General features: G+C 45.4%; 1 protein-coding gene across 3 annotated transcripts; it reads right to left on the bottom strand.

The window, feature by feature from the left end:
* Positions 1-355: 355 nt before the first annotated feature.
* Positions 356-23,077, bottom strand: LOC143809276 (deoxyribonuclease-1-like). Of its 3 annotated transcripts, none has more exons than XM_077292380.1 (10): positions 22,964-23,077; positions 22,134-22,276; positions 20,214-20,302; positions 19,153-19,236; positions 18,637-18,752; positions 10,840-10,952; positions 7,900-8,057; positions 5,054-5,150; positions 4,900-4,951; positions 356-632 (listed from the first exon to the last, which is right to left on the bottom strand). In XM_077292380.1, exons 2-10 carry the CDS (start codon positions 22,269-22,271, stop codon positions 418-420), a joined length of 1,062 nt encoding a protein of 353 aa, XP_077148495.1. In that variant the 5' UTR covers positions 22,272-22,276; positions 22,964-23,077; the 3' UTR covers positions 356-417. The 3 variants fall into 3 exon arrangements, with proteins under 3 accessions (XP_077148495.1, XP_077148493.1, XP_077148494.1); XM_077292378.1 differs by lacking the exon at positions 356-632 and adding an exon at positions 1,632-1,928; XM_077292379.1 differs by lacking the exon at positions 356-632 and adding an exon at positions 1,632-1,928 and having other exon boundaries at positions 22,134-22,272; positions 22,964-23,003.
* Positions 23,078-27,996: the final 4,919 nt, after the last annotated feature.

The following is a 27,996-nucleotide window of genomic DNA, read 5'->3' as shown; positions in this document are numbered from 1 at the left end:
TTCCTTCTTCCTGGGAGCTTCTCTCCCTTCTTTTCTCTTTCCTACTGTTACGAGCTCCTACTAGCTCCAGTCCCCAGCTCCTGCTTCTCCCATGTCTGCCCTCTTCTCATCCTCCATACAGACTGCTTAACTCCTCCCTCCTGTCTACACTGACAAATCCTCACTCTCCACCCACACCTTCTACCTAATTCCTCCCTGGCCTGGGGAGGTCTAGTGTTGGGTATAAGTGTTAGGGTTCTGTACAGTGTCCCCTCCTTACCAGAGAGTTGGAGTACCACACCTCTGCAGTACCTCTGTGGCGACTGGACCTTCAGGGGCACCACGCAAACATGGAGACACCAGCCACCGTCTGCATCAGTTTATTCTAATATACTTTATTGTATGTGGTCCTGATGGACATCAGCCATATATTCGACGTCAAACAACACAGGCATCTCGATAGTCGGAACAGCAGTCATTGTAGCTGCTACATGAAGCATTACAATTACAAGGGAAAGCCTTCCCGCTTGCTCCACAGCGCCCTGCGCAGGATGCAAAATTCACTCCTACGCAGTCACACACTCCAGTAAGAGAAAGGCCTCCATCTATACCAATATCAGAGCTGATAGCAAAGCGTTCACCGCTGTACGATGCTGCAATGGAACAGGAAAGAACCCAGTGAAATCCTAAAACATCATATAAATACAAAAAATATTATATTGTAATTTATGATAAAAATAGGATTCCCAGGATTTAGGTTAGGACTCCGGAATTAGGAGAAGCCAATTTAAAAGGAGCCAGACTAAAAGGGTTATAGTCGTAAAGGGTGTAGTGGTAACCGTCATATGGGGCCCCAAGGATCATAAAAAGGTATCCATTTTATAGATAGTACATAGTAGTGGGGGCCCTATTACAGATTAGCCCCCTAGGAATCAAGATGTGCTTAGATTGACTAAATACACCAGAACAGATGGAGAATCTTCCAAAAACAAGTTGATCGCAAGGCTCCTAGACAATTTTTGTTAGGTCACAGTAAAGGGCACTACAGCTTTAAAGAGAACTTCTTACCAGATCAAAAGTGGCCACTGGCATAAATCTGTATGATGGGCCCTCAGCGGTCATTATATATAGGACCCTCTACCTACCTACACTTTATAGGATATTGGGCTGATAACAAAGGGGATCTAAATGTTGTTATATTGACAGGATTTTTCTTGCTCTTAATTACAGTAGGACGGTTTTATTTCTGTGTACTTTATGATGACAGTATGATAGCATTACTAATGTGTACTGTATGACGCAGCATTAGTCATGTGCAAAGTAAGACAGCATTCTTTATATGTACTGTATGATGGTATTATTTATGAGTACTGTATGATGGCATTACTTATGTGCACAATATGACGGAATTATTTTGTGTACTGTATGAAAGCCTTCATTTTGTGCACACTATGGTAGTATAATTTTATGGTGACATCATTTAGTCACTTTATAAGTAGAACACCAACTGTCAAGTGCATGTACATATCAGCTGCACATACTTTGCATTTCTGGGTAGATCATCTGTTTCACATAGTGTTAAGCTTTCAAATTAAATGTCATTAAAACAACAGTAAAAGGAAAGAACTTGAGATAAAGAAATACAGCTGCAATACGATTACCAGACACTTTTTATTGGTAGCGAGATCTTTTACTTCCCATTCTGCATACAGCTAATGATGGACATGAACAGGTTTAGACTTTACACGAAGCCTGATAGTCCTCACAGCACTTATTACTGCTGCTGCATGAAGCGTTACAGTTACATGGGAAGCTACTTGCGTTGGCACCACAGCGCCCCACACAGGATGTGAAATCCACCCCCACACAGTCGCAGACACCATTGAGGGACAGGCCTCCACTTATACCAATGCTGCTGCTGATCTGGAACGTCTGAGCGTTGTGCAAAGCTGAAAAAGGAAGGGAACATGCCCCGTTCAGTACACCGCGTGCAGGGTACATACTTAAAGACCTGGGTGTTATATTGAATAATTCTGTGACGTGTCTGAGACACACTGTACTGTGCAAAAGTGTTAGGCAGGTGTGCAAAAAATCCTGCAGCGTAAGAATGTTTTCAGAAAATAGTGTTAATAGTTTATTTTTATAAATTAATAAAATGCAATGTGAATGAAGAAAAGAGAAATCTAAACTACATGAATATTTGGTGAATGCCCTTTGGCTTCACCATTTTTTCTAGGTACTTGTACACAGTTTTTGAAGGAACTCGGCAGGAGATTGTTCCAAACATCTTGGAGAACTGACCACAGATCTTCTGTGTATGTCACTTGTGCAGACCCTTCTGTCTCTTCATGTGATACCAGACAGACTGGATGATGTGAGATCAGGGATCTGTGGGGGCCGGATCATCACTTCCAGGACTCCTTGTTCTTGTTTACTTCCCTGAAGATAGTTCTTCGCTGGATATTTGGGGTTACTGTCAGGCTGCAGAATAAATTAGGAGCCAATCAGATGCCTCCCCGATGGTGATACATGAGGGATACATTTGTACCTGTATTTCTCAGCACAGAAGACACCATTAATACTGAGCAAATCCTCAGCTTCATTTCCTGAAATGTAGCCCCAAACTTGCAGGGCTCTCTGCCACTGTTCCTGCACATACTTATTATTGTGCTTCAGTGAGCAAACCGCCTTCTGTTATAGCCACGTATTTCGCGTTTGACCCATTAGTCCAGAGCATCTGCCACTATTTTCCTGCACTCAAGTTCCTATGTTTTCACACAGTTGAGCCGCTTGGTCTTGTTTTCATGTAGAAAGATTGTACCTTTGGCCACAATTCTTCCATGAAGACCACTTGTGGCTATACTTCTCCCAACATTAGATAGGTTTAGCTGGGCAACACTGGTTGCTGCTAGTTCTGAACTGATGGCACTGCTAGACATCTTCTAATTCTGAAGGGAAGTTAACATGTCTTTCATCTGCTGCACTAAGTTTCCTTGGACGACTATTGCGTCTGCAGTCCTCAGCTTTACCCAATTTTTGAGCTCTTTCAAAAGAGCTTGATCAGCACATTTTGAAACCCTAGTCTGCTGCAACATTTTTTGCCTGGGAGAGACCTTGCTGATGCAGTATAACTACCTTGTGTGTTGTTTCTGTGCTCAGTCTTGCCATGATGTCTAACCTGCGACATGAAACTGTCTTCTACAATCTTACCTTTGTAGCAGGGTTTAGCTGTTCTTCATCCAGATTTAAACCTGTTTCTGTTTCCGTTAATTACTGTGTGTTTAATATACATATGAAAATGATGATCATTATCACCTGTTTGGTTGCTCATGCACCTGACTATAATCTTACAAATTTTTGACAACAACCTATCTGCTGAGTTCCTTCAAAAACTGCGTACAAGTACCTAAAAGAATGAATGCTGTTTTGAAGGCAAAGAGCGGTCATGCCAAATATTGAGTAAATTAGATTTCTCTTTTGTTAATTCACTTTGCATTTTATTAACTGATAAAAATAAACTATTAAAGGCGTTGTCCTGTATTGGGGTTCAAGTCTGCAGTCACTCTATGTGACTGCAGACTTGTGATTCCTCACAGCATGCACAGCGCGTGTTGTCAGGATTTCCTGATGCCAGCACCGGGAGTAGGCAATTGCGTGACTGAAGGTGTGTTATTTGCATATATGTAGTCACGTGCCAACTAGACGTGGACCGTCTAGTCAGAATGTGGCAGGAAGTATGGAAATAACATACTAGTTGTCACATGGCCACCTGCTCCCAGAGTTGTAAGGATTCACACGTCAGCAGTTACATAGAGTGACTGTAGACTTGAACCCCAAGCCTGGATAACCCCTTTAACATTTATAATTTTTTAACGCATTCTTACTTTTGCAGCATTTTTACCACACCTGCCTAAAACTTTTGCACAGCTGTTGACTGTGCAAAAAAGTATGGGACCAAGAAAATGGAGTACTAATATGGAGGAGGCTATGAGTCCTGGCACCACCGTTTATAAGACTTGAGGGAATGCAAATTAGCTCTCATCCAGGAGAGAGAAATCTGTTGGAGGTATGTAACCTATAATGACTTAGGACATTTTGCCGGATCAAAATCTTCTCCAAAAGCCAAAAACACCCATCAGAAGAGAGCAGGAATCTGTTTGGCTGGTAAGAGGTCTAGGTCTGACAAAGGTCTAGTACGCTTCTCCTTCTGGAGACCTCCAACTAGCATAGGGAGGCTTTTAGGTCAGGCAATGCTCCCTGTGAAATAGGTATGCAAATTAGCTCCCCGATAGGATGGCAAAGGTTGGCTCTCTAGCCCCATCTATTGGAAGTCATGATCCAGACAAAAGAAGGCTAGAATAACATACGCCCGGCAGATTGTGGGACAAGTTGTAGGGCTTCCAGTATATTTTGTCTTTCTTGGTAATCAGGATATAAGGTTTACTTTGCATAGAAGGTCTCATTATTGGATCCAGCTCAAAGTATTGGCAAAACTCCTTCCAGGAGACAGCTAAGGCAAGGGCAAAGATCTTTGGTTTGGTGTGACATAAGGTTTAAGGGGGTCTATAGGGCTGCATTATTGATGGCTCATCAAACCCAGATCAGTGGGGTCCGACAGCCAGCATCCCGAGCTCTTAGGATATCTCACGGCTCCAAGATGTACAATAGTAGTCACTGGAAAATCACGGCTCTGTACACCGAGTAGTGGTCATTCTTGTTTACTGCAGTTCCTATTAAAGTGAATAGGACTGAGCTGCAATACCACACTCAACCTATGGACAGGTGTGACGCTGTTATTTTTACTAATACTGGACAACTTGGAATACAATGCCAGTGTCCTGATCGTCATCTTCACATCTTTTCTACAATGTGTGGGAATTCTATATGAAACCCTAAAAGCTTCCATGATTTGCTACTCACGATCATCGCGTAACTCCATCTCCACTGGGTAGTGATCTGAGACGGCTTTAGCCTAAATTGTAAAGGTGAGAAATAGTGCAACCAGTTTAGTAGTTATTTGTAAATTATACATCTAAACTAAGCAAAACCAAACATCATCAGGTGAAAGTCTCACCATCTCATATGTGAGATCGTAAGCGACGTGGTAGTTGAACGCCTTTGCCGTGTCCGGTACGACCGCATTATGGAAGCCGGCTCCGCCAATCACAAACCTGGAACCAAAAATATACATCGGGGATTCAGGTATGATTTGTGAAACCCAAATGTTCCCCTCATCACTTCTGTACAGTGTCTGTGAATATGGCTTCAAAATTCACAAAACCTTTAGCAGCAGCTTGTAAAAAAAAAGTATCCTACCGTTTAATGCAGGCAGCACCGATGCAGATCTACAGGTCCTTCTCAAAAAATTAGCATATAGTGTTAAATTTCATTATTTACCATAATGTAATGATTACAATTAAACTTTCATATATTATAGATTCATTATCCACCAACTGAAATTTGTCAGGTCTTTTATTGTTTTAATACTGATGATTTTGGCATACAACTCCTGATAACCCCAAAAACCTGTCTCAATAAATTAGCATATTTCACCCGTCCAATCAAATAAAAGTGTTTTTTAATAACAAACAAAAAACCATCAAATAATAATGTTCAGTTATGCACTCAATACTTGGTCGGGAATCCTTTGGCAGAAATGACTGCTTCAATGCGGCGTGGCATGGAGGCAATCAGCCTGTGACACTGCTGAGATGTTATGGAGGCCCAGGATGCTTCAATAGCGGCCTTAAGCTCATCCAGAGTGTTGGGTCTTGCGTCTCTCAACTTTCTCTTCACAATATCCCACAGATTCTCTATGGGGTTCAGGTCAGGAGAGTTGGCAGGCCAATTGAGCACAGTAATACCATGGTCAGTAAACCATTTACCAGTGGTTTTGGCACTGTGAGCAGGTGCCAGGTCATGCTGAAAAATGAAATCTTCATCTCAATAAAGCATTTCAGCCGATGGAAGCATGCAGTGCTCCAAAATCTCCTGATAGCTAGCTGCATTGACCCTGCCCTTGATGAAACACAGTGGACCAACACCAGCAGCTGACATGGCACCCCACACCACTGACTGTGGGTACTTGACACTGGACTTCAGGCATTTTGGCATTTCCTTCTCCCCAGTCTTCCTCCAGACTCTGGCACCTTGATTTCCGAATGACATGCAAAATTTGCTTTCATCAGAAAAAAGTACTTGGGCCCACTTAGCAACAGTCCAGTGCTGCTTCTCTGTAGCCCAGGTCAGGCGCTTCTGCCGCTGTTTATGGTTCAAAAGTGGCTTTACCTGGGGAATGCGGCACCTGTAGCCCATTTCCTGCACACGCCTGTGCACGGTGGCTCTGGATGTTTCCACACCAGACTCAGTCCACTGCTTCCTCAGGGTCCCCAAGGTCTGGAATCGGTCCTTCTCCACAATCTTCCTCAGGGTCCGGTCACCTCTTCTCGTTGTACAGCGTTTTCTGCCACATTGTTTCCTTCCAACAGACTTACCATTGAGGTGCCTTGATACAGCACTCTGGGAACAGCCTATTTGTTGAGAAATTTCTTTCTGGGTCTTACCCTCTTGCTTGAGGGTGTCAATGATGGCCTTCTTGACATCTGTCAGGTCGCTAGTCTTACCCATGATGGGGGTTTTGAGTAATGAACCAGGCAGGGAGTTTTTAAAAGCCTCAGGTATCTTTTGCATGTGTTTAGAGTTAATTAGTTGATTCAGAAGATTAGGGTAATAGGTCATTTAGAGAACCTTTTCTTGATATGCTAATTTATTGAGACAGGTTTTTTGGGTTATCAGGAGTTGTATGCCAAAATCATCAGTATTAAAACAATAAAAGACCTGACAAATTTTAGTTGGTGGATAATGAATCTATAATATATGAAAGTTTAATTGTAATCATTACATTATGGTAAATAATGAAATTTAACACTATATGCTAATTTTTTGAGAAGGACCTGTATGTGTCTCCAAAGTACCTACAAACAAATCCTTGGTAAACTGACCCCGCGGTAATGTTATACCATCTATCCTCTCTTCCTGCTAATCTACACAGTAGATGGAAGCGCATATCACTTATAAGGGGCCGTCTGGTGAAATCAAGTTATCACCCATTCATCAGTCATGTGCTAATTTGCTGATCGGTGGGTGTCCCGGAGCAAACGTCATACACAGGAGAGTTACGTTCCCACCAGTATAACCTTCACCCTGAGCTCCAGTGGCTAGCAGCGCCAAACAGAAGTGTTCAACTCTGTCCACAGTTCACACTGCAGCTTCCACATATTACTCTGCAGCTCCAACACACAGACTGCTCAGCATTCCTAGCTCACCCGTGCAGTCACCATTCAGAGAGAAACTGTGGCTTTTCTCTCTCCCAGCTACAACTCACATTTTGGCTGGTCACCAACACTTGACTCTGCTCCATCCAACAGACTGACACACGTAGCGAACACAGGCCCTGGTTCTAGTTAAAAGCTAAGCAGGTGCATCTAATCAAATACTGAAGATCTATGATTTAACACTGTCCTACCTGGCTTTGCTACAGGGTGTAACTACAATAGGTGCAAGGCTGCAATCTGGGCCCTGAAGCTAAAGAGGCCAAAAAGTAACTTTGGCCTATATGAAAAGACTAAAGACTAAGACTAAAGACTAAGACTATTAAAGACTTGCAATAATTGGGGGTCCCGTTGGAGCTTTTGCATTGGAGCCCATAAGCTTCAAGTTAAGTCATTGCACAGCTCTATTAATTCTCTATGGGGATAGGTAAAAGGAGAAGCGCAGCACTTGGCAGCCCCATAGGGAGTCAATGGAGTGCATGCTATACGGGATAAAAGTGTCCCATTCCTGAACCAAGAGTGAGACCGTCACTGATCAACAAGTTATCACCAATCTCCTGGACAGGTGGACACACCTTCGACCCCTCACCTATCGTATGGACAGTGTGTGTTGGTGCTCACAGTGGTGTCCTCAGAATCTCCAATCAACCACTGGAGGCCGGCGTCATGGCGGAGTCGAATGTTAGGCCAATGGGAAGTTTTCACATAACTGCAGCCTGCGTTGTAATCTCCCAAGATCAGGATGTCCTGCAGAAGAAGAACACTCAGAGCATCTTTGCTGAAAATGCAAAAATTTTAGTCATGAGGATGACTGCGATACCAAACTTTTACAGTTTTTATATTTACTACTTATTAAAAATATATATATATATATATACATATTTTTTCACCAGATTCATTTTTCTTTTTTTCATGGATAGAGCTTGGTGAGCTTATCTATTATTAATATTATAATTATTATTGTTATTTATTATTTACTGTTTATTAGTATTATTTTAGGGTACATGTTACATTTTGATTACTTTTTATTGCACTTTTTTCAGGTAATTACAGTGCCTGAAAAACTGCATTTCTGGCATTTTGATTAATTTTGTTCTTCGTATTGTTTATGCAGCGCCCCAGAGTCCTGGTTGCTGCAGTAGTATTATTCCTCCACCAGGGGCAGTGATATTATGTCTGAAGGCAATAAAGGATATCTCCTGTCCAGGTATCACAAACACACCACACACTTCACACTCCAGTCCACCAGGGGGAGCAAAGGTTCTATCTATTAGGCCACTCCTCATAGTTAGATAAATCTGGTGGGTTGGTTAGGAAGTTAGACAGAAGCTGACTGGGCTTCGCACAGACAGTCAGATCCCGACGGAGTTTGGCAGAAGCTGGCTGGAGTGGGTTCCAGCCAGATCCAGACTGCGGTCTGAGGAGTACGAGGGTCCACGGAGCTGCGCCTGCCCCACGTGCGGCAGCATCCAAAGAGAGAGACATTGAAAGGAAGCGTGTTGTAGTGAGTGAGAAACGAAGACATAGCAACAAGTGGATACCAGAGAGGATAGTGGCTGAGAGAAGCGGCATCCTTCTGGTGCGCGTTCCGGTAGCCAGAATACCGAGGGAGTAAAGTGCTCTACGCCATTGCTTCAGAGATTGGCAGGACAGTCAATTCCAAGTTGGCTGCCTGACCTTAATACCTAAGAAGACACGGTGGCAACTTGTTGGGGTCGGGGTATCTCTAGGGTCCCTATAAACAAGCCTCAGGCCATCAGTCATACGGGTTTTGTTCTATCCTACCACGGGGAACAGAGAGAGAAGAGTAATAACAGTGAGGACCTCATTAGAGCTTAAGCAAGTGAGGACCTACTGTGTTACTGGGCGCATAGGAAGGCTATTGCATTCCACCTGGATAAGGAGACTCTGGATTTGCCTTCAGACCAGCCGGACTCTGCCTACCCTGTGATCCGGTGCCCTGGACTGCGGACGCTGAAGCCTTCAGTAAAGGTAAAGAGACTGCAACCTTGTGTCCTCATTCTTTGCTGCGCCTCGCACCATCCACCAACTACACTCTGGGAAGCCCTGGGGGTACACTTCACCTGTGGGAAGGTATACCATCTAGCTGCCATAACATCACCCCAGCGGACCCCCAAGCAGCGTCGGTCACACTGACCGAATACCACAGGTGGCGTCACGAACACTATCCCTTTAAAGACCTTTCCCTTTTAACACGGATGTCCCTAGGGCCACGGACCGGGTCAGCCACCGTGACATCCCCGCTGCGAACCGAAGGACCCGGTGCCGAGTACCCCACGGCCCTACTGGGGGCGCTTCATTTATATTATGCGTTAAGTGATTTTATATTGTGACAGATTGGGTTTTTACAGATGCAACAATACCCAAGAAGCATTTTTTTCATCTAGAATAAGGGCGTGATTTAAATTTGTTTTTTAGAATTTTTTGAAAAACATTTGTTACTATTTTTTACAAACTTTTTAGTCTCCCTAGCGGACTTGAATCTGTGATTGTTTAATCGTGCGGACTATATACTGCAATGCTTTATTATTATATAATTAAAGGGTGAATGACAGCCATAAAAAGAAGTGGTCATTAAGGAATTAAAGTTTCAGAAAACTCCTGTCCCCCAATTACAAACAAACAAACTGAGCTTTACTCACCCTCCCCGGGTCCAGTTCTTAGGCTCCTCACAGTGGATTGTTATTGTCTAAAGTGCTGACATCACATCAACAGCGCTGCAACCAATTACTGAGCTCAGTGCCTCTGCCCGAGTTGACAGCACGAGCTGCTGAAATCACTGATCGACTGCAGCCAATAACAGACACTGGGAACATCGGTGGAGACCCAACACTGGACTCAAGGAGGGTGAATTGCAGCCGGAGGACAGTTGTATTCCAAAACCCGGAAAACCCTATAAAATTCTAGCTGCCAATAGTCAGCACTAGGGGGAACTCACTGCATTGGTTTTTATTATGGAGGCCAATGTATAAGCAGTATGCAGTAAGCTCCTATGCTCCCCCTAGTGGTGGCAGCAAGAATCCAGAATTCTCTTTGTGCAGAGGATTTGGAGCTCTGTATTACAAAAACCATAGCTAAAGATATAGTAAGAAATGAAAGAGCACCGCATTTTGCACACTTTAAGATAGTATTTGGTTGGACAGAGAAGAGCTGCTTTGCACAATTCAGCGGAGTCATAGAAGGGATACAGGAAACATTACAAGGAGGCCCAGAGGTTACTCCTGCAGGGCAGCACAGAGACAAGAACAGACTCTCTAAATTAAGCCAAATGCAGAAACGTCCCGAAAGATGCACAGCAGCTCGCTCCTTTGTGGCCCTGCTCCCCTGAACAGAAAAAAAAAAGCAGTAATCTTTTTATCTTCCTCCCCTCTAGCCAGGATGGTATCCTGAACGTGCAGAGCTATTATGTTCAATGTAACGTGTCTGTCACTGCCAATCATCCCCCCGATGCTGAGATGTGGAGAACGTAGGAGCCTCATAAATGAAAGATAATAATAAATCAAGGAACCTCCAGGAGCAGGCGCTGCTTGGCATCTTCCCACACGTCATACAGGCCGTCCACCTCCCGCACGGCGTAATCTGGGCTGGTGTGAATGGAGGCCAGGGCAAAGTCCTTCAGCTCTAAGGAGGAAACAGGACAAGAAAAAGTTTATACATAGACAAGGACATACATACCAGAGCTTGTGGAGAGAGGAGGAGCACCATGGTGGGTGCCATCAACCATAGTCTGAGGTGGTGAGAACCTGCCAAGGACAACTCTTTCCAAATGAACTCCATTAGGAAACACGGGGATAAGGACTTGGCCCAAGTGTCCTGATCTGGAGGTGTCACCTGCATACAGCTGACCTAATTAAGATCTATTCCAACACCCCCAAAAATCATTCTTATTTGGGGTCCATGTTGAGGATGGTCGGCTTCTTAACATTCACAATGCTATTCCATTCAGCAGTAGCTTGGTGTGCAGCGCCCCAGAGTCCTGGTCGTTGCAGTACTGATGCTCCGCCGCTAAGGGGGGCTATGGTACGTCTGATGGCACTGAAGGGGTTCACCTGACCAGGTATCACAGACACCAATACACTTCACAGTCTGGCCTCCAGGGGGAGCTAAGGGTGCTATGTATTAGGCCACTCCTCACAGTCTGGTAAAACTGGGGGTTAGATAGGAAGTTAGAGAGAAGCTGACTGGGTTGGAGCCAGGCAACATCCTGTGGCAGAGGGTGTTGCAGGGGAAGATTCAGGGGGGTCACTGTCAGGGGTGGGATCCTGACAGAGGCCTAGCGAACTGAGAGAACGTTACGGGACCGCGCCTGCACGAGATAGCGGCGGTACCCCAAGAAAGGACAAGAAGCGAGGTTTATTGTGCTGAGTGAGAAACGAGATCAACGCAACAAGGAGAAACACCAGTAGGAGTCGTGCTGTAAGACGAGGCAACATCCTACTGAGGCGCGCAGCCGGTGGCCGGAATGCCGAGGAAGTATAGAGCTCCAGGCCTAACTTCAAACCTACGGCAGGACAGTCAGTTATAGGCGGGCTGTCTCACTCAATTCACCTAAGAAGACATAGGGGGCAACAACTGGAGAGGGGCGACACTAGGGTCCCAGAAGAGCTCCGAGCCTACCCGTCATACGGGTGCGTCCTATCCATATGATCTGGGGGACGAAGCAGAACATCATAATCGAGTTGTGAGGGAACTTCAGAAACAGACACAACAGTTGTGGGGACTATCCCGTAAACACAGCAGGGGAGGACCACAACACACAAGCGCTAGAAGGTAGGCACAGATTTCCACCTGCAAAGGGAACTCTGGAGGTGCCATCGGACAGGCCGGACTTGCGCAGCCTGGTTAACCGTATTCCGGACTGAGGATCCTGAAGCCTTCAGTAAAGAGGTAAAGAGACTGCAACCTGGTGTCCTCGTTATTTACTGCGACCTGCACCACATCATGACATCATCACCATACCACCCTCCGCCTTCATTGTACGCCCCTCAGCAGGGTCACGGACCGGGTCTAGCCACCGTGACAACCCCAGAACAGAGACTCAGAGGCCCGGTACCGGGTACCCCTCGGCCCTGCGGCAGTGGGGGCGCTACAACTTGGCGTCACGAACAGGATCTACTTAAGCCTGAAGAATCAGGTCATGTGTGCCTTGGAACGGTGATTTATTGTGCTTGGACTGTGACTTAGTGCAAGGACTGTGCATTGCCGCTGCCGCCAAAAATTCCCGCCAAAACCGCCGCCATTATAGCACTCCGAGAAGCACCGAAGAAGGAGAAGGGCGTGGAGTGGGCGTACCTGAGCTGGAGAGTGCGAAAGGCAATGGCCGCCCAGTCTGAATATTTCTGTGTCCTGGGGACGTGCCTGTCAGCATGGGAGGTCCGCCTCCTGATCCTCTATGGCGGGCGGAGACCGAAGAAACTAAACTATGACTCAGATGAGGTGGGACTAGAGACCAGAGAAGGCCTGCGAAAGAGGATGGCCCCGCATCGATCCCCGTCACCGGAGAATTATTCCGATATGCCCCTGCTGGAGGATTTGGACCCGTGGGAGCTGTCGATGGGGCATCCTTTGCCTGCGCGGTCCCCAACCTGTGTGCCTCCCTCAGGAGAGTGGAGTGGCGCTGGAGGAGTTACCCCAAGTGGGGGTACCGAGTGCCACGACCCCCAGGGAGGCCGCCTCACCTCTGCACCAGACCCGGCCGCCGCTGCGACCACTGGTGCCCCAGCGTTCCTGCAGCCTGGCCCCAAAGTACCGGGGGGGCCAGACCTGGGGCCCTTCCCTTGGGGAGAATACAGGAACCACCTGGTTGCGGAGTTCCAGCGGGAAGTGGAGCGGGAGGCGCGTGGTGAGTTGCTGGAGGGCTCCCTGCCGAAATGGGGCGTCGTAATCATCTACCAGCCCCAGGAAGGGAAGGGCTTCGTGCAGGAGATTGGAACAGCCCTGAGGGTCCGCATCACCCGGGACGAAGTGGAGCCCTGCCTGTGTGGAGACGGCGCCAAGTCCCTACTGAAGCCGGGGGATGTGGTGACGTACCGCCGGCGTCTAAAGGGAAGCAGCTGGTGGGCCCGGGATATGCAGCGCTGTACGGCCGTTCTGGCGGTACCCCAAACCGAGGGGGAGGAGCTTGCCGCTGAAGCCGCTGCGGCAGCCTCTGCCGCCGCCAGCATCATCCATCGACCCACGCAGACACTTATCGCAGCGCACGACCTGGTCGTGCAGAAAACCCGAACCCACGGGGTACACCTGGCATCGGGAGTAGACTTGGAGTCCGGCCTGTCTGGGCCGCAGAGGGCCACCTGCCAGGTAAAACCTCGGTGGGGGGCAGCAAGGAGCTGAGTAAGCAAGAATGCTTCATCACATGTAAATAGTTGACTGTTTGTCTTTTGCTGTTTTGCTGCTATAACCCGATCAGGGTAACTCTTAAAGGGATCCCTTTGTTTACCCGGGATCCCTTCCTCTGTTTTTGCTTTTGTTTCCTGTTTTATCATTGTTGAAAGAACTGCTGGATCATGAACACTGCATGATTACAAACTTATTGTAAATAGTTTGCACCTTCTTAAAGGTGCCCTCTACTGGTTTTACAAAAGAAAGGACTCTTTGCGAAGAAACTGTTCCTGGAAACAGCATTGGAGTCCTTACTGCATACGGACTTGCAGCTTGAGAAGTTGCACTACCTCATAGAGACTTGGTCCCCTCTTAAAGGGAACGTTTGCCCATAGCACTTAAAGTATAATGATGCCTTAAGAGAAATAGTGATAATGCTTATATGTAAAGTTATGTGTAGTTAGACAGTTAATTGTGAGGAATGTTTAATAATGTGTTAGAGAATGAGGACAGGAAGTGAACCCATACGGGGTTAGTCGGTGAGTCCTCCTAGGAGCCATACAGAGATGGCTCGGTGATCCTGAAGTGAGAGATGGATGATACGTTCTATACTGTGTATAGTAGCAGAAAGGCAGTAGGCCCGGGCAGAAAGGGGCAGTCCTGCAACAGAACGAGAGGCAGTAGGCCTGGGGCAGATAGACAGGCGGTCCTGCAGATGTAAAGATGGAAAATGAAGAAAAGTTGATTAGCCTTATAGTGTTTTATAAGAAGGTCTTTAGTGGATGCAGCGTGTACGTCCTTAAAGGCAACGTTAAATTAGTGTTCAAAAATTTGCACTTAGTAGAATACCCGGTTGGGTAGGAAAAGTTATTTATAGTACGTTATTTAAAGTATTTAACCATGTTTGCAACGTTCAAGTGTCCTCACCTCCCATAAAGGGAAGCTCTGTTCAAATTTGCTTATTGTTATTGCATTTCAAAATTGTATGTCTTTTTGCTGACATGTATTGTTGTTTTCTTCACAGTCCAGGAGTACTGGATTTAACCGGGGGGGAGTGCAGCTCCCCAGAGTCCTGGTCGTTGCAGTACTGATGCTCCGCCGCTAAGGGGGGCTATGGTACGTCCGGTGGCACTGAAGGGGTTCACCTGACCAGGTATCACAGACACCAATACACTTCACAGTCTGGCCTCCAGGGGGAGCTAAGGGTGCTATGTATTAGGCCACTCCTCACAGTCTGGTAAAACTGGGGGTTAGATAGGAAGTTAGAGAGAAGCTGACGGGGTTGGAGCCAGGCAACATCCTGTGGCAGAGGGTGTTGCAGGGGAAGATTCAGGGGGGTCACTGTCAGGGGTGGGATCCTGACAGAGGCCTAGCGAACTGAGAGAACGTTACGGGACCGCGCCTGCACGAGATAGCGGCGGTACCCCAAGAAAGGACAAGAAGCGAGGTTTATTGTGCTGAGTGAGAAACGAGATCAACGCAACAAGGAGAAACACCAGTAGGAGTCGTGCTGTAAGACGAGGCAACATCCTACTGAGGCGCGCAGCCGGTGGCCGGAACGCTGAGGAAGTATAGAGCTCCAGGCCTAACTTCAAACCTACGGCAGGACAGTCAGTTATAGGCGGGCTGTCTCACTCAATTCACCTAAGAAGACATAGGGGGCAACAACTGGAGAGGGGCGACACTAGGGTCCCAGAAGAGCTCCGAGCCTACCCGTCATACGGGTGCGTCCTATCCATATGATCTGGGGGACGAAGCAGAACATCATAATCGAGTTGTGAGGGAACTTCAGAAACAGACACAACAGTTGTGGGGACAACCCCGTAAGCACAGCAGGGGAGGACCACAACACACAAGCGCTAGAAGGTAGGCACAGATTTCCACCTGCAAAGGGAACTCTGGAGGTGCCATCGGACCGGCCGGACTTGCGCAGCCCGGTTAACCGTATTCCGGACTGAGGATCCTGAAGCCTTCAGTAAAGAGGTAAAGAGACTGCAACCTGGTGTCCTCGTTATTTACTGCGACCTGCACCACATCATAACATCATCACCATACCACCCTCCACCTTCATTGTACGCCCCTCAGCAGGGTCACGGACCGGGTCTAGCCACCGTGACAACCCCAGAACAGAGACTCAGAGGCCCGGTACCGGGTACCCCTCGGCCCTGCGGCAGTGGGGGCGCTACAGGTGCATTGAACAGGGTCCAATCTCACACGAGCGTTATGCCCCTGTCATAAATCGATTATCGGACCCCCATAGCTCTGATATGGCTGACTGATCTTAAGAACACGTTGTTGATATCGTTATTCTGGAAAATTCTTTAAGTTCTAAGATATTAGGGAAGAAAGTGAGGTAATAAACTACTGGACACAGAGGATAATGCCCCCATACACCTTAAACGACTGTTGGATGAAAAATAGGGCAGCCAACTGGTCCATCTCTATTACCCTCCCTTATGCTTCTCCGTTCTCTACGAAGGAGCCACTGTTAGACATCTCTGGTGGCAGCTTATTTCTTGAAGAACAAAAAAATTGGAAGTCTGAAATTGGACATGCCTGTTATGCACCTGCCTTGGCTTGGCTCTGTCTCCTTCCTCTATGCCCGCTGTTCTCTGCTGTGCTCCACGTCGGGTTTTAAAAGTGGCCCAACGTGCCTCCATGACAACATCTCCTTAGGCCTTTTAAGGCCCATCTGAATGTTAAATCAGAACTGTGTCCTACAGACTTATGTTTTCATCTCTGACTTTATACAAGTCCTCAGTTCCTGTTGTGTCCTCTTGGTTCTGAGGTTTCCATCCAGACCTCCATTGCCTGTTTGTCTGCTGTTTGCATTACCAGTTTTCCAAGTCCTCTTCATACCAAGTGCCCGGGATCCATGTGTCAACCCTGACCTAAGGTTTAGTTGATCCACCTCACAAGGTGAGCCTAACAATGCCGGATCCTTATGTTCTCCAACAATCAAGTGTCAGGGGGTCCCATACCCATTAGACTGTTGGCTATATCCACTGATATCATCGCATTTGGCCAATGTAAGTCAAAAGTGTATAATAAAATCAAGAAAGATCTGGGACTGAGACATCACGGGCAAGAAGGAGGACAAAAAAAACTATAGAATGCAGAGACTTCAGGGACTAAGCCTATGGAAATTAGAAACTGTGACTATAACAAGAAAAACAATTAAATCAGCGATTAAGATGCAAAACCAATGGACATAGGGGCCTAGGGCACAAACAATGGACATTAGAGGATGCAGAGCCTCAGGCTCGGACTGGCCCACAGGGAAGCCGGTGAATCTCCCGGTGGGCCCCTCTGTAGGAGTGGGCAGCCTTCATGAGCAGTCCTTGGCACAGTATATTTGATGTACTATACACAAGCAGTGAGACCATATATCGGTAAAACTGAAGCCTCGGGGATCATCTCTTATCAGGAGGATGGGGGGTCCACCAATTTTAATGTGTGGAAAATGTGCTGGCTAGAAAAGTGCAAATAAGGGTATTTTTTGCCGCATTGTGCATCTGGGGGGGACAATAAAGCAAGAATGAGGTAACACATTTCATAAGCCTGGAGAGGTGGGGGCCATATTGTCCACGGTTTTATAGATGTTACATAAACCGTCATTACAGAAGGAAATAATTGCTGATAAGTTGGTAGCAAGTAATAAAAATAGATGCGCAGACATTATATTCAACTTTTAACCTTTGTCACACGCACGAAGCCCCCACTCGCCTCCCACCACATGCGCTTCTTTGCTCCGAGTTCTTCATCACCATAAAATCCCATTATACTGTCACAATCTTGCATTCGCTCTGCGCTGTGATTAAGCAATGCGACTGTGCATCAATCTAATGCGATACAGATGGGGGGGCCCCGTCCGTTAGATTAAAGCCCCACCTTGTGGACACTTGTATTACTGCAGCGACGAGACATAACGTCAAAAAACGCCACTTAAAATTCCTGCATGCAAAAAAGTACTTAGCAACAAGCTAAATATTTATGTATATAACGATGGACGAGCTATGAGATGCATGTATACTGCAAACATGTGTCAGGATGATGGATTTCTGAGGAAATGTACTATATGCTCATATACAGTATACACATTTGTGAAGAGATTACCCCTTTAAGTGGCAGGAAAGCCTTAAAGGGTATATTCCCACTTTCATAGGCCAGTATTGTTGGATAGGGCTTGTAATTAAGAGCAATTTTGCAATTTAGTGTTAGTTAAAATTTTGTGCCGTTCTTGAGATATCAATAATTTTCTCTTGCTTACAGCTGGTCGCCTTGGACACCGACCACCCCTGCTAGACGGCAAAATATGCAAGCTGTTTTCTATTGAGGTTGTAAGCACTGCTTGGAAGTTGGCCAGGATCGCTGGAGCGCGCTTTTACCTCCTAATCAGAGCACAATGCTTATAAGCAAGACGTCAGCGGTGGTCGGTCTCCTAGGAAACGAGCTGTAAACAAAAGAATTGTGTTAATATCTCAAGAACGGCTGCAAATTTTAAAAAGCAGTAAATTGCAAAAGTGATTATTTTTACAAGTTCTATCCAGGGATATATTAATTTAGGTAGACGGGAATAACCCCTTAAAGGCTTATTTATGGCCATCTATAATAGACTAATGGGAGGCAGACTCCTGGCGCTCTCACAGTTGGAGTATGGAGAATTGCAGCAGGTCTGGACATTGCGGTCCATATTCAGACCTTCATTAATTGCTCATTTTGCAGAGGTTGTGCCTGGGACTGGTTTTACATGGGACTGACTGACAATAAGTAAAATCAGGCATTGCCTCTATAAAATACACAGATCTGTGCCTGGTGAAAAATGAAGGGCACACATAGGGCTGGTGTCAGTACGTGGAGAACCCAGGTACCTGCTGGGGCCCGTGGTGTCTGGGGGCCCCATTCTGCCCAGGTTTCAGCTTACAACATCTGGTATAGATCTGATATGGACAATGTATATCTCTCCATTACCGGGCCCGTATACCTGTTGTAGGTGACGAAAAGCGGGCGACAAAGGGTTCACGGATGAAGACGTCCGTGCCGCAGTTTTCGCAGCCATCGTCGTAATGATACCACTCTGTCGGCTTCAGGATGTCCTCTCTGTGGAGTTAAGAAAAAAAATGGCGAGTGTGAACCATTAATAGCTCATTAACCCCGCTCCATCTGGCCGGCGGTTTTTAATGGGACCACACAATCTGCTCTTCACTTTCGGGCATCTTTCATATCTATCATGGTCCAAGGTGCTGCCAAGACAGGTGTGCAGACGCCTCCAACCCTGGAGAATTCGGCTGTCACGTGTAACTGCACTCCAAGCAAAACCCAGGCTGACTAATTAAGGAGCTAATTTTCTCAATTTGGGTCACGCGTCTTATGAGCAGGGTGTCTGAGGACCGGTTCTGTACAAAGAGACGTCTCCTCCTCATCTGGGTGGCAGCATACAGAATAGGCTGCAGTCACCGAAGCCAAAATATCAATATATAACACGTCCGTAGTCTCTTACCTGTATACATACGCATATTTCTCCCGGTAGGAACTGCGACCCAAGTGGTCAGAAATCAGCACATTGTAGTGTAGACCCGTGGCCCTGGTGTAAAAGAGACAAAAATATATATACTTGAAAGGAGCTTTCCAAATAAAACTGATACCTTGTATTAGACCTAGTTTCGGTTCCGCGGGGGCAGGGCATAACAGAAATGTTAATCTGTGTGTCATGCTCTCCACCCTCAGGTATGTCTGAGCTTGGACTGAAGTACTGTTTTAATTAATTTTGTCTAAAGGTTATGTCACAAGTAATTTCTGGACGTGTTTTTTTAGGCTGAAATATCGGCATTAAAAACACTTCTAAAAAAAAAGTCACATGGTTTTCACGCTGTTTTGATGCAGTTTTTCATTGTGGTTTTTTATACATATATACATATATTTTTAAACTATAGCATAGGGTGTAGCAATAAGGTGTGTTTTGTGTTGAAAAAAATGCATAAAAAAACCACAATAAAAATGTGCTTTTTGTCACAATCTAGAATGGGCACGATACTTTTTACTCCAAAATGTGCAAGAAAAAACGTAATAGGAAGCAGATTTGCAGCATTTTATTACAAGGAGTTTGTTCCAAACTCTGTGCAAAAAATAAAAAAATAAAAAACTCCATATAAAAATACCCTTATAATGCTTTGAGGATTTTGCGAAGATGATTTTCAAGTTTTTCCCATTTATTTCCATGGGGAAGTCCGAAGCCGTAATAAGTGCATTGTTCTATCCAGGGATCCACGGCCAAATCTGCAAATGCAGATTTCAAAACCATTTAGTTTTTTCTTAAAGGGGTTTTCTGTCTGTAAATGTATTTATTTTTTTAGGAATGCAAGTTATATTAGGTATACTCTCTACTATTCGGCCAAAATGATGATGTCTTGTGCTTTGGTCACCCGTCATTGGCTGAGGTGATCAGGTGACTGATCCGATGTCATCGGAATGTGCTGCGGGTGACCTCCCGTTCCAGTCTCCTGACTAAGAATCTGCGGCACCTGAGGACAGATCGGACATACATTATACGGCCTTACTCACGAGTTCAGCTCCTGGACGAGGCTTATAATCGCTGTGTCGTCTTTGCTCATGACCTCCTGAACCGCGATCAGTTCATATCTCCTGAGGATCTGCCATAATGATGAAAAAACACAAAGGCCAATCAGATGAAGGAACAGGCCGGATCCCATCCAAAACCTTCTTCTACCCCGTAACCTACATATATCAGTACAGGGCATATGGAAAGGGGTTGTCTTCTCTTATTTATTTTTTTCTTCAGTAGTCGGTATTTATATGTTCCTGTTCACCCACATGGACCACCCATATCTCTTGCCAGTTCACCGTCTGCACCCACCATGGCACATATGCCCATTCTCTGCCTATACCATCTCCCTCCAGGTGATGTATTCATTCTTATCTAAATATTTTATGTTATATTTGGTCCTAATTATTTATACAACCATTATGTGTTAAAATAATACAAAGATAGCTACTCAGTACCCCTGAGGAAGCACTCTAGGTGGAGAAACACATGCTTCCCCCACATTATAAAGTAATGGCCATCATATACTACCAGTGCTATGGCATTTTCACTGTTTTGTGTATCTTTGTATTTTTGCTACTGCGTTCTAGATTTATATAAGTTCATTGGTCATTCTAGATATTGAACTGAGTTGATTCTCCCCCTGAGCAAGCCACCATAAGTGGCGAAACGCACAGGTATTCTCCTTCTCCACATCTATTCCCATATTACAGGGTTCTTGCTATCATTTTAATCTACGACGTCTCTTCGTCTGTCTTGTGCAACTTTGCAATTTTCCTACCATGTTTTAGATTTGTATGTACGCAGTGGTCCTTCTGGAATTTGGCTTGACTTGATTTTTCCTGAAGAAGTCACCATAATTGGCGATATGCTATGGGCTACTCCTACTTCCCCCATTCTATCCCCATATTACAGAGTTATTGCTCTCATACACTACCAGGGCTATGGTATCCTCACTGTCTTGGATATCTTAGTATTTTTGCTATTGTTTTCTAGATTCAAATAGGTTCAGTGGTCATTCTGGATACTGCCCTGACTTGATTACCCCCTGAGGAAGCCACCATGAGTGGTGAAACGCATGGGAATACTCCTGCTTCTCCCACTCTATCGCCATATTTCAGGCTTTCTGCTCTACTACAAAAACTGTTATGTGCTGTTACATCTGTGTTCTATATAGGTCCATAGGTTATTTTGGGTATTGACCTGTCTTGATGCAGCAAGATCAACTTATTTGCTAATTTTGGCTCTTTATCTGCATAGTTTATGTTCGATATTCCTCACTTCTGCTTTTTGCTGCTTGTTTAGCTTTGTCTTTATGTAGCCACCCCCTTCTCTTCAAGACCATGCCCCTTCTACTCTTATTCTCCACCACTCCACACTTCAATACCCACTTCTCTGAGATGCCAAGGTATAAAAAAAATGTATTCTGGTACTGCATAAATCTTCAACATTTTCAGCTGAACCTAGCAAGTCTCCCTTTTATCCGGGAATCTCCTGGACGTTACGGAAGACTTGGCAAGCATGGACAAGCCAATAGGGCCCCTGTGGCTATGGTACCGAAATCATCTATTTTCATAGAATGGGTTTATAAGATTAGAAAGCAGATTTTTCTTCAGTAATAGCGCCACTTTTATGCTTTGGCAGTCTCTGGTATTGCCGCTATTCAAATGAATGGGATAAAACTGTAGTGCCGATCATGGCCAAAGCACAATAGGGGCGCTGTTTTTGTAAGGCATAAAAACAGATTTATTTTTGTAAGCTAATACATAGCATACCAACAGAGCAAGCAGCTTCTATGGGGTCAAGGAAGTAAGTGGGACCACTCCTTATTGATTCCACTCCTTTTGCTACTTATATGTTGCCAACAATCCATAGAAAGTTATCAAACCTGTGTACGTGATCGCTACAGATATTCTTACCTGGATAAGAAGGTTTAGGACGTCGGGGTCTTCAACCTTGGAAATCCCAAACCTTTCGATGTTAAAGGAGGCAATTTTAAGAGTAAGGCTGACCTGTAGGAAGCAGGCCGCCAGCGCCACCAGGAAAGGCCACTTCATTCTTCCTTCAGATGAGGAAAGCAAAATCATCAAAGGAGACTATTGTAAAGGGAAATGTAGGCATAAACTAGGGGGTAAGAATGCAGGGGAGGTGCCAGAGGTGCTATAGGGTTACAGAGGAGTAGATCTCTGCAGCATAGACCAAACTCTTGGAAGCTGGAATCATGGGATCTGGATTTACCCTAAAAATATTCCATTTCTATTTTATTAAGTGACCCATGGTGGACACCGCAACAAAGAGCATCTCTGAGTCTGGAGGACCTACAAGCACGGCCATCCATAATACAAAGCACATATCTAGTGTAATTCTTCATTTTGCCTGCGGAGGCGCTGCAGAGAAATGGAACTCTGGATTACAAATGATCAGAAGAGGTCAAAGCTGCAGGAGACCCTGAGATGGACTTATCGTGTACTATTCTAGCAAAAAGGGATCTGAATTGGGCAGCCCCCAATGTTATAATAATGCAACTTTTACACATTAGGGCAGATTTACTATTGTGATTGTGCCATCACTTTTGGTAGTAGATGCCGACGTTGAATGGGGGTGTTCTTTAGTTTTTAGTTGGATAAGGGGGGGGGGTGTGGCCAACGATACCAATTTTGGGCACAGAATGTCAATATAGTGAATGTATTTATTAGCACTATATGGCACATGGGTCCAAAAACAACCAAAAAATGGAAAAACACTTCACCTGCTCCACGGAGATCCTGTCCGGGCAGTGAAATCCACAGGAACAGCAGCGACTACCCATAACGTATTTTTATCGGTGCCTTATATACACTATCGATTGTGAGAAAAATAAGGCAACGTCCCAGCTGACGCGTTTTCCTATTTGATATCTGTAAACAGGTATATTAATCAATAGGATGGAGGTCAGAAATGTTTTCAGACGTTAGACCTGTAGACTGGAGCTGGACCTCTGCCAAGATCCAAGATTTTCTCCTCTCTCTTTAACTTAGGGGGTAATTTCTCATTGTAGGCCCCAGAATGTTCCCATCTGCCCCCTATGCACCCACCAGGTACAGACAGACCGATCATTCATTGGATGACACTGTTTATGGGGGCCCTCTGGCTGTCATATTGTGATGTGACCAATAGTGAGCCCCATGGTGACATATACAGTTGTGTGAAAAAGTGTTTGCCCCCTTCCTGATTTCCTATTCTTTTGCATGTTTGTCACCCTGAAACGTTTCAGATCGCCAAACAAACTTAAATATTAGACAAAGATAACACAAGTAAACACAAAATGCCCCTTTTAATTGAAGGCCTTTATTATTAAGGAAAAAAGAAATCCACACCTACAGTTCCCTGTGTGATAAAGTGATTGCCCCCCCTTGAAAAGTAAATTAACTGTGGTTTATCACATTTTTGGGAACCTGAGTTCACATTCCCTATCCACACTCAGGCCTGATTACTGCCACACCTATTCTCAATCAAGAAATCACTTAAATAGGATCCGTCTGACAAAGTGAAGTAGACCAAAAGACCCTCAAAAGCTTGACATCATGCTGTGATCCAAAGAAATGCTGGAACAAATGAGCAACAAAATAATTGAGATCTATCAGTCTGGAAAATGTTGTAAAGCCATTTCTAAAGCTTTGGGACTCAGCGAACCACAGTGAGAGCCATGATCCAGAAATAGCAAAAACATGGAACAGTAGTGAACCTTCCCAGGAGTGTCCGGCCGACCAAAATTATCCCAGGAGAGCAGCAACGACTCATCAAAGAGCTCACAAAAAAACCCACGACAACCTCCAAAGAACTGCGGGCCTCAGTTAAGGTAAGTGTTAATGGCTCCTCCATAAGAAAGAGACTAGGCAAAAATGGCCTGCATGACAGAGCTCCAAGACAAAACCCACTGCTGAGCAAAAATAAATTAAAGACTCATCTCAGTGTTGCCAGAAAAAAAATCTTGATGATCCCCAAGACTTTTGGGAGAATACTCTATGGACTGACGAGACAAAAGTTTAACTTTTTGGAAGGTGTATGTCCTATTACATCTGGTGTAGAAGTAACACAGCATTTCAGAAAAGGAACATCATACCAACAGTAAAGTATGATGGTGGTAGTGTGATGGTCTGGGGCTGTTTGGATACTTCAGGACTTGCAGACTTGCTGTGGTAAATGGAATCATGAATTCGGCTGTCTACCAAAATATCCTGAAGGAGAATGTCCGGACATCTTTTTGTGACCTCAAACTGAAGCGCACTTGGGTTATGCAGCAGGACAATGATCCAAAACACCAACAAGTTCACCTCTAAATGACTTAAGAAAAACAAAATAAAGACTTTGGAGTGGCCTAGTCAAAGTCCTGACCTTAATCCGATTGAGATGCTGTGGCATGACCTTAAAAAGGCGTTACATGCTCAGAAACCCTCCAATGTGGCTGTATTACAACAATTCTGCAAAGATGAGTGACCAAAATTCCTCCAGAACATTGCAAAAGACTCATTGCCAGTCATTGGTGACCCAACCAGTTATTAGGTTTAGGGGGCAATCAATTTTTCACACAGGGTCCTGTAGGTTTGGATTTCTTTTTTTCCTTAATAATAAAGACCTTCATTGATAAACTGCATTTTGTGGTTACTTGTGTTATCTTTGTCTAATACTTACATTTGTTTGGTGATCTGATACATTTAAGTCTGACAAACATGCAAAAGAATAGGAAATCAGGAAGGGGGCAAACACTGTTTCACATTCTCTCCTCCCTCTCCACTCATCTCAGCTGAAAACTCATTTTTCAAGCAGAAGGTGGATAACATCAGAGACAGTTTTGGTCATCAACCCCCAGAGCCCTCCCTCCCAACTACCCAGCCGTCCACCTCCAAAACCAATTTCTCCACCATTACAGAAGATCAACTCTCCACTCTACTCTCAAGATCGCTTCTCACCACCTGTGCACTTGACCCGATCCCATCCAACTTCATCCAAACCTCGCCACAGTCTTCATCCCAACGCTAACCCATCTCTTAAACCTATCACTAACAACTAGTGTCTTCCCCTCAAGCTTTAAACGTGCCTCAATCAAACCTATCCTCAAAAACTCTCTCTTGACCAATCCTCTGTGTCTAGCTATCGCCCCATATCACTTCTCCCCTATGCCTCAAAACTACTGGAACAGCATGTCCATCTTGAACTGTTCTCTAACCTCTCTTCTTGCTCCCTCTTCGACCGCTTACAATCTGGCTTCCGGTCACTCCACTTCACTGAAACTGCCCTAACTAACCTCCAAGGCTAAGCGACACTACTCTATCCTCCTCCTCCTGGACCTGTCTTCTGCCTTTGACACAGTGGACCACTTCCTATTACTACAGACCCTCATCTCTTGGCATCACAGACTTGGCCCTATCCTGGATCTCGTCATACCTAACAGACCGGACATTCAGCGTCTCCCACTCACACACCACCTCCTCACCTTGCACCCCCTATTTGTCGGAGTCCCCCAAGGTTCAGTTCTAGGGCCCCTGCTCTTCTCCATTTACACTTTTGGCCTGGGACAGCTCATAGAATCTCACGGCTTTCAGTATTATCTCTATGCTGACGACACACAGATCTACATCTCTGGACCAGATATCATCACCCTACTAACCAGAATCCCTCAATGTGAGTCCGCTATTTCATCCTTCTTCTCTGATGGATTTCTAAAACATAACATGGACAAAACAGAATTCATCATCTTTCCCCCATCTCACTTGATTCCCCCAACGGACCTATTCATTACAGTAAATGGCTGCCCACTCTCCCCAGTCCCACAAGCTCGCTGCCTCAGTGTAATCCTTGACACTGATCTCTCCTTCAAACCACATATCCAAGCACTTTCCACTTCCTGCCAACTTCATCTGAAAAATATTTCCCTGATCCCTACATTCCTCAACCAAGAATCTGCAAAAACCCTAGTCCATGCCCTCATCATCTCTCGCCTCGACTACTGTAACCTCCTGCTCTGTGGCCTCCCGTCTAACACTCTCGTACCCCTCCAATCTGTTCTAAACTTTGCTGTCCGACTAATCCACCTGTCCCCCCGCCAATTCCCCGGCCTCTCCCCTCTGTCAATCCCTTCACTGTCTCCCCATTACCCAGAGACTCCAGTATAAAACCCTAACCAAAAGCCATCCACAACCTGTCTCCTCCATACATCTGTGACCTCGTCTCCCGGTACTTACCTACACGCAACCTCCGATCCTCACAAGATCTCCTTCTCTACTCCCCTCTTATCTCCTATTCACACAATTTCATACAAGATTTCTCTCGCGCATCACCCCTACTCTGGAACTCTCTACCACAACACATCAGACTCTCGCCTACCATCGAAACCTTCAAAAAGAACCTGAAGACCCACCTCTTCCGACAAGCCTACAACCTGCAGTAACCACCGATCGACCAAATCACTGCACGACCAGCTCTATCCTCACCTTCTATATCCTCACCCATCCCTTGTAGATTGTGAGCCTTCGCGCGCAGGGTCCTCTCTCTTACTGTACCAGTTTTGACTTGTATTGTTTAAGATTATTGTACTTGTTTTTATGTATACCCCTCCTCACATGTAAAGCGCCATGGAATAAATGGCGCTATAATAATAATAAATAATAATAATAATTGTGTATGTGACGCTGCCAAAGGAACAGCACAGTGTACCGTATATTTGTAGTTCAGGCTCAGCCCAACCCATCTGTAAATTATTGCTAATAATGATCGGGATCAAAGAAAACTCTGATCACGGCCCCTTAGAGGCCACTTTCAATGTCAGGATCTTAGTGGTTGCGTAGTGTCGCTGTCATTGAGTAGTGCTGATGTCATTGTGTAGAGCTGCTGTCATTGAGTAGTGCCGCTGTCATTGAGTAGTGCTGCTGTCATTGTGTAGTGCTGCTGTAATTGAGTAGTGCCGATGTCATTGTGTAGTGCCGATGTCATTGTGTAGTGCCGCTGTCATTGTGTAGTGCCGCTGTCATTGAGTAGTGCCGCTGTCATTGCGTAGTGCTGCTATCATTGCATAGTGCCGCTGTCATTGAGTAGTGCCGCTGTCATTGAGTAGTGCCGCTGTCATTGAGTAGTACCAATGTCATTGTGTAGTGCCGCTGTCATTGTGTAGTGCCGCTGTCATTGAGTAGTGCCGATGTCATTGTGTAGGGCCAATGCCATTTAGTGCCAATGTCAATGAGTAGTGCCGATGTCATTGTGTAGTGCTGATGTCATTGTGTAGTGCTGATGTCATTGCGTAGTGCCGATGTCATTGAGTAGTGCCGCTGTCATTGTGTAGTGCCGATGTCATTTTGTAGTGCCGATGTCATTGCGTAGTGCTGATATCATTGAGTAGTGGCGATGGATTGTTGAAGTGTATTGATCCAAGTCTGCCCTCTATGCAGCTATCAGACCCTGCAATAGGTAGACACTAATAGGATGATTCTGCCCTGTAGATGAACGGTACGGCTGCCAACCTCATAGACGGTCAAGTCCTTACCTTTTTTGTTAGATAAAGTTAAGTAAAATGTTTACAGGGGGCACAGCCTGGATGCTGATGGTGCAGGTTGCATAGTCAGGTGGGCTGTGATAGTTACTCCCATTTAAGCAATGAAAAGCATTAGTGAACACCAGAAGTGTCTGAGATTTCTTACCACCTCCAAGATCACCTGAGGGAGGTCAAGAAAAAAAATTCCCCGGATAAGATTTGTGAATTTTTTGTCCACAGCGGCCTCTAATACCCACATGGCTCCTTAGGGTATGTGT

Source organism: Ranitomeya variabilis, chromosome 2, assembly GCF_051348905.1.
Source record: "Ranitomeya variabilis isolate aRanVar5 chromosome 2, aRanVar5.hap1, whole genome shotgun sequence".
Taxonomy (NCBI): Eukaryota; Metazoa; Chordata; class Amphibia; order Anura; family Dendrobatidae; genus Ranitomeya; species Ranitomeya variabilis.
Note: the sequence above shows the minus strand (reverse complement) of the source record. Positions and strands in the feature narration are given on the sequence as shown.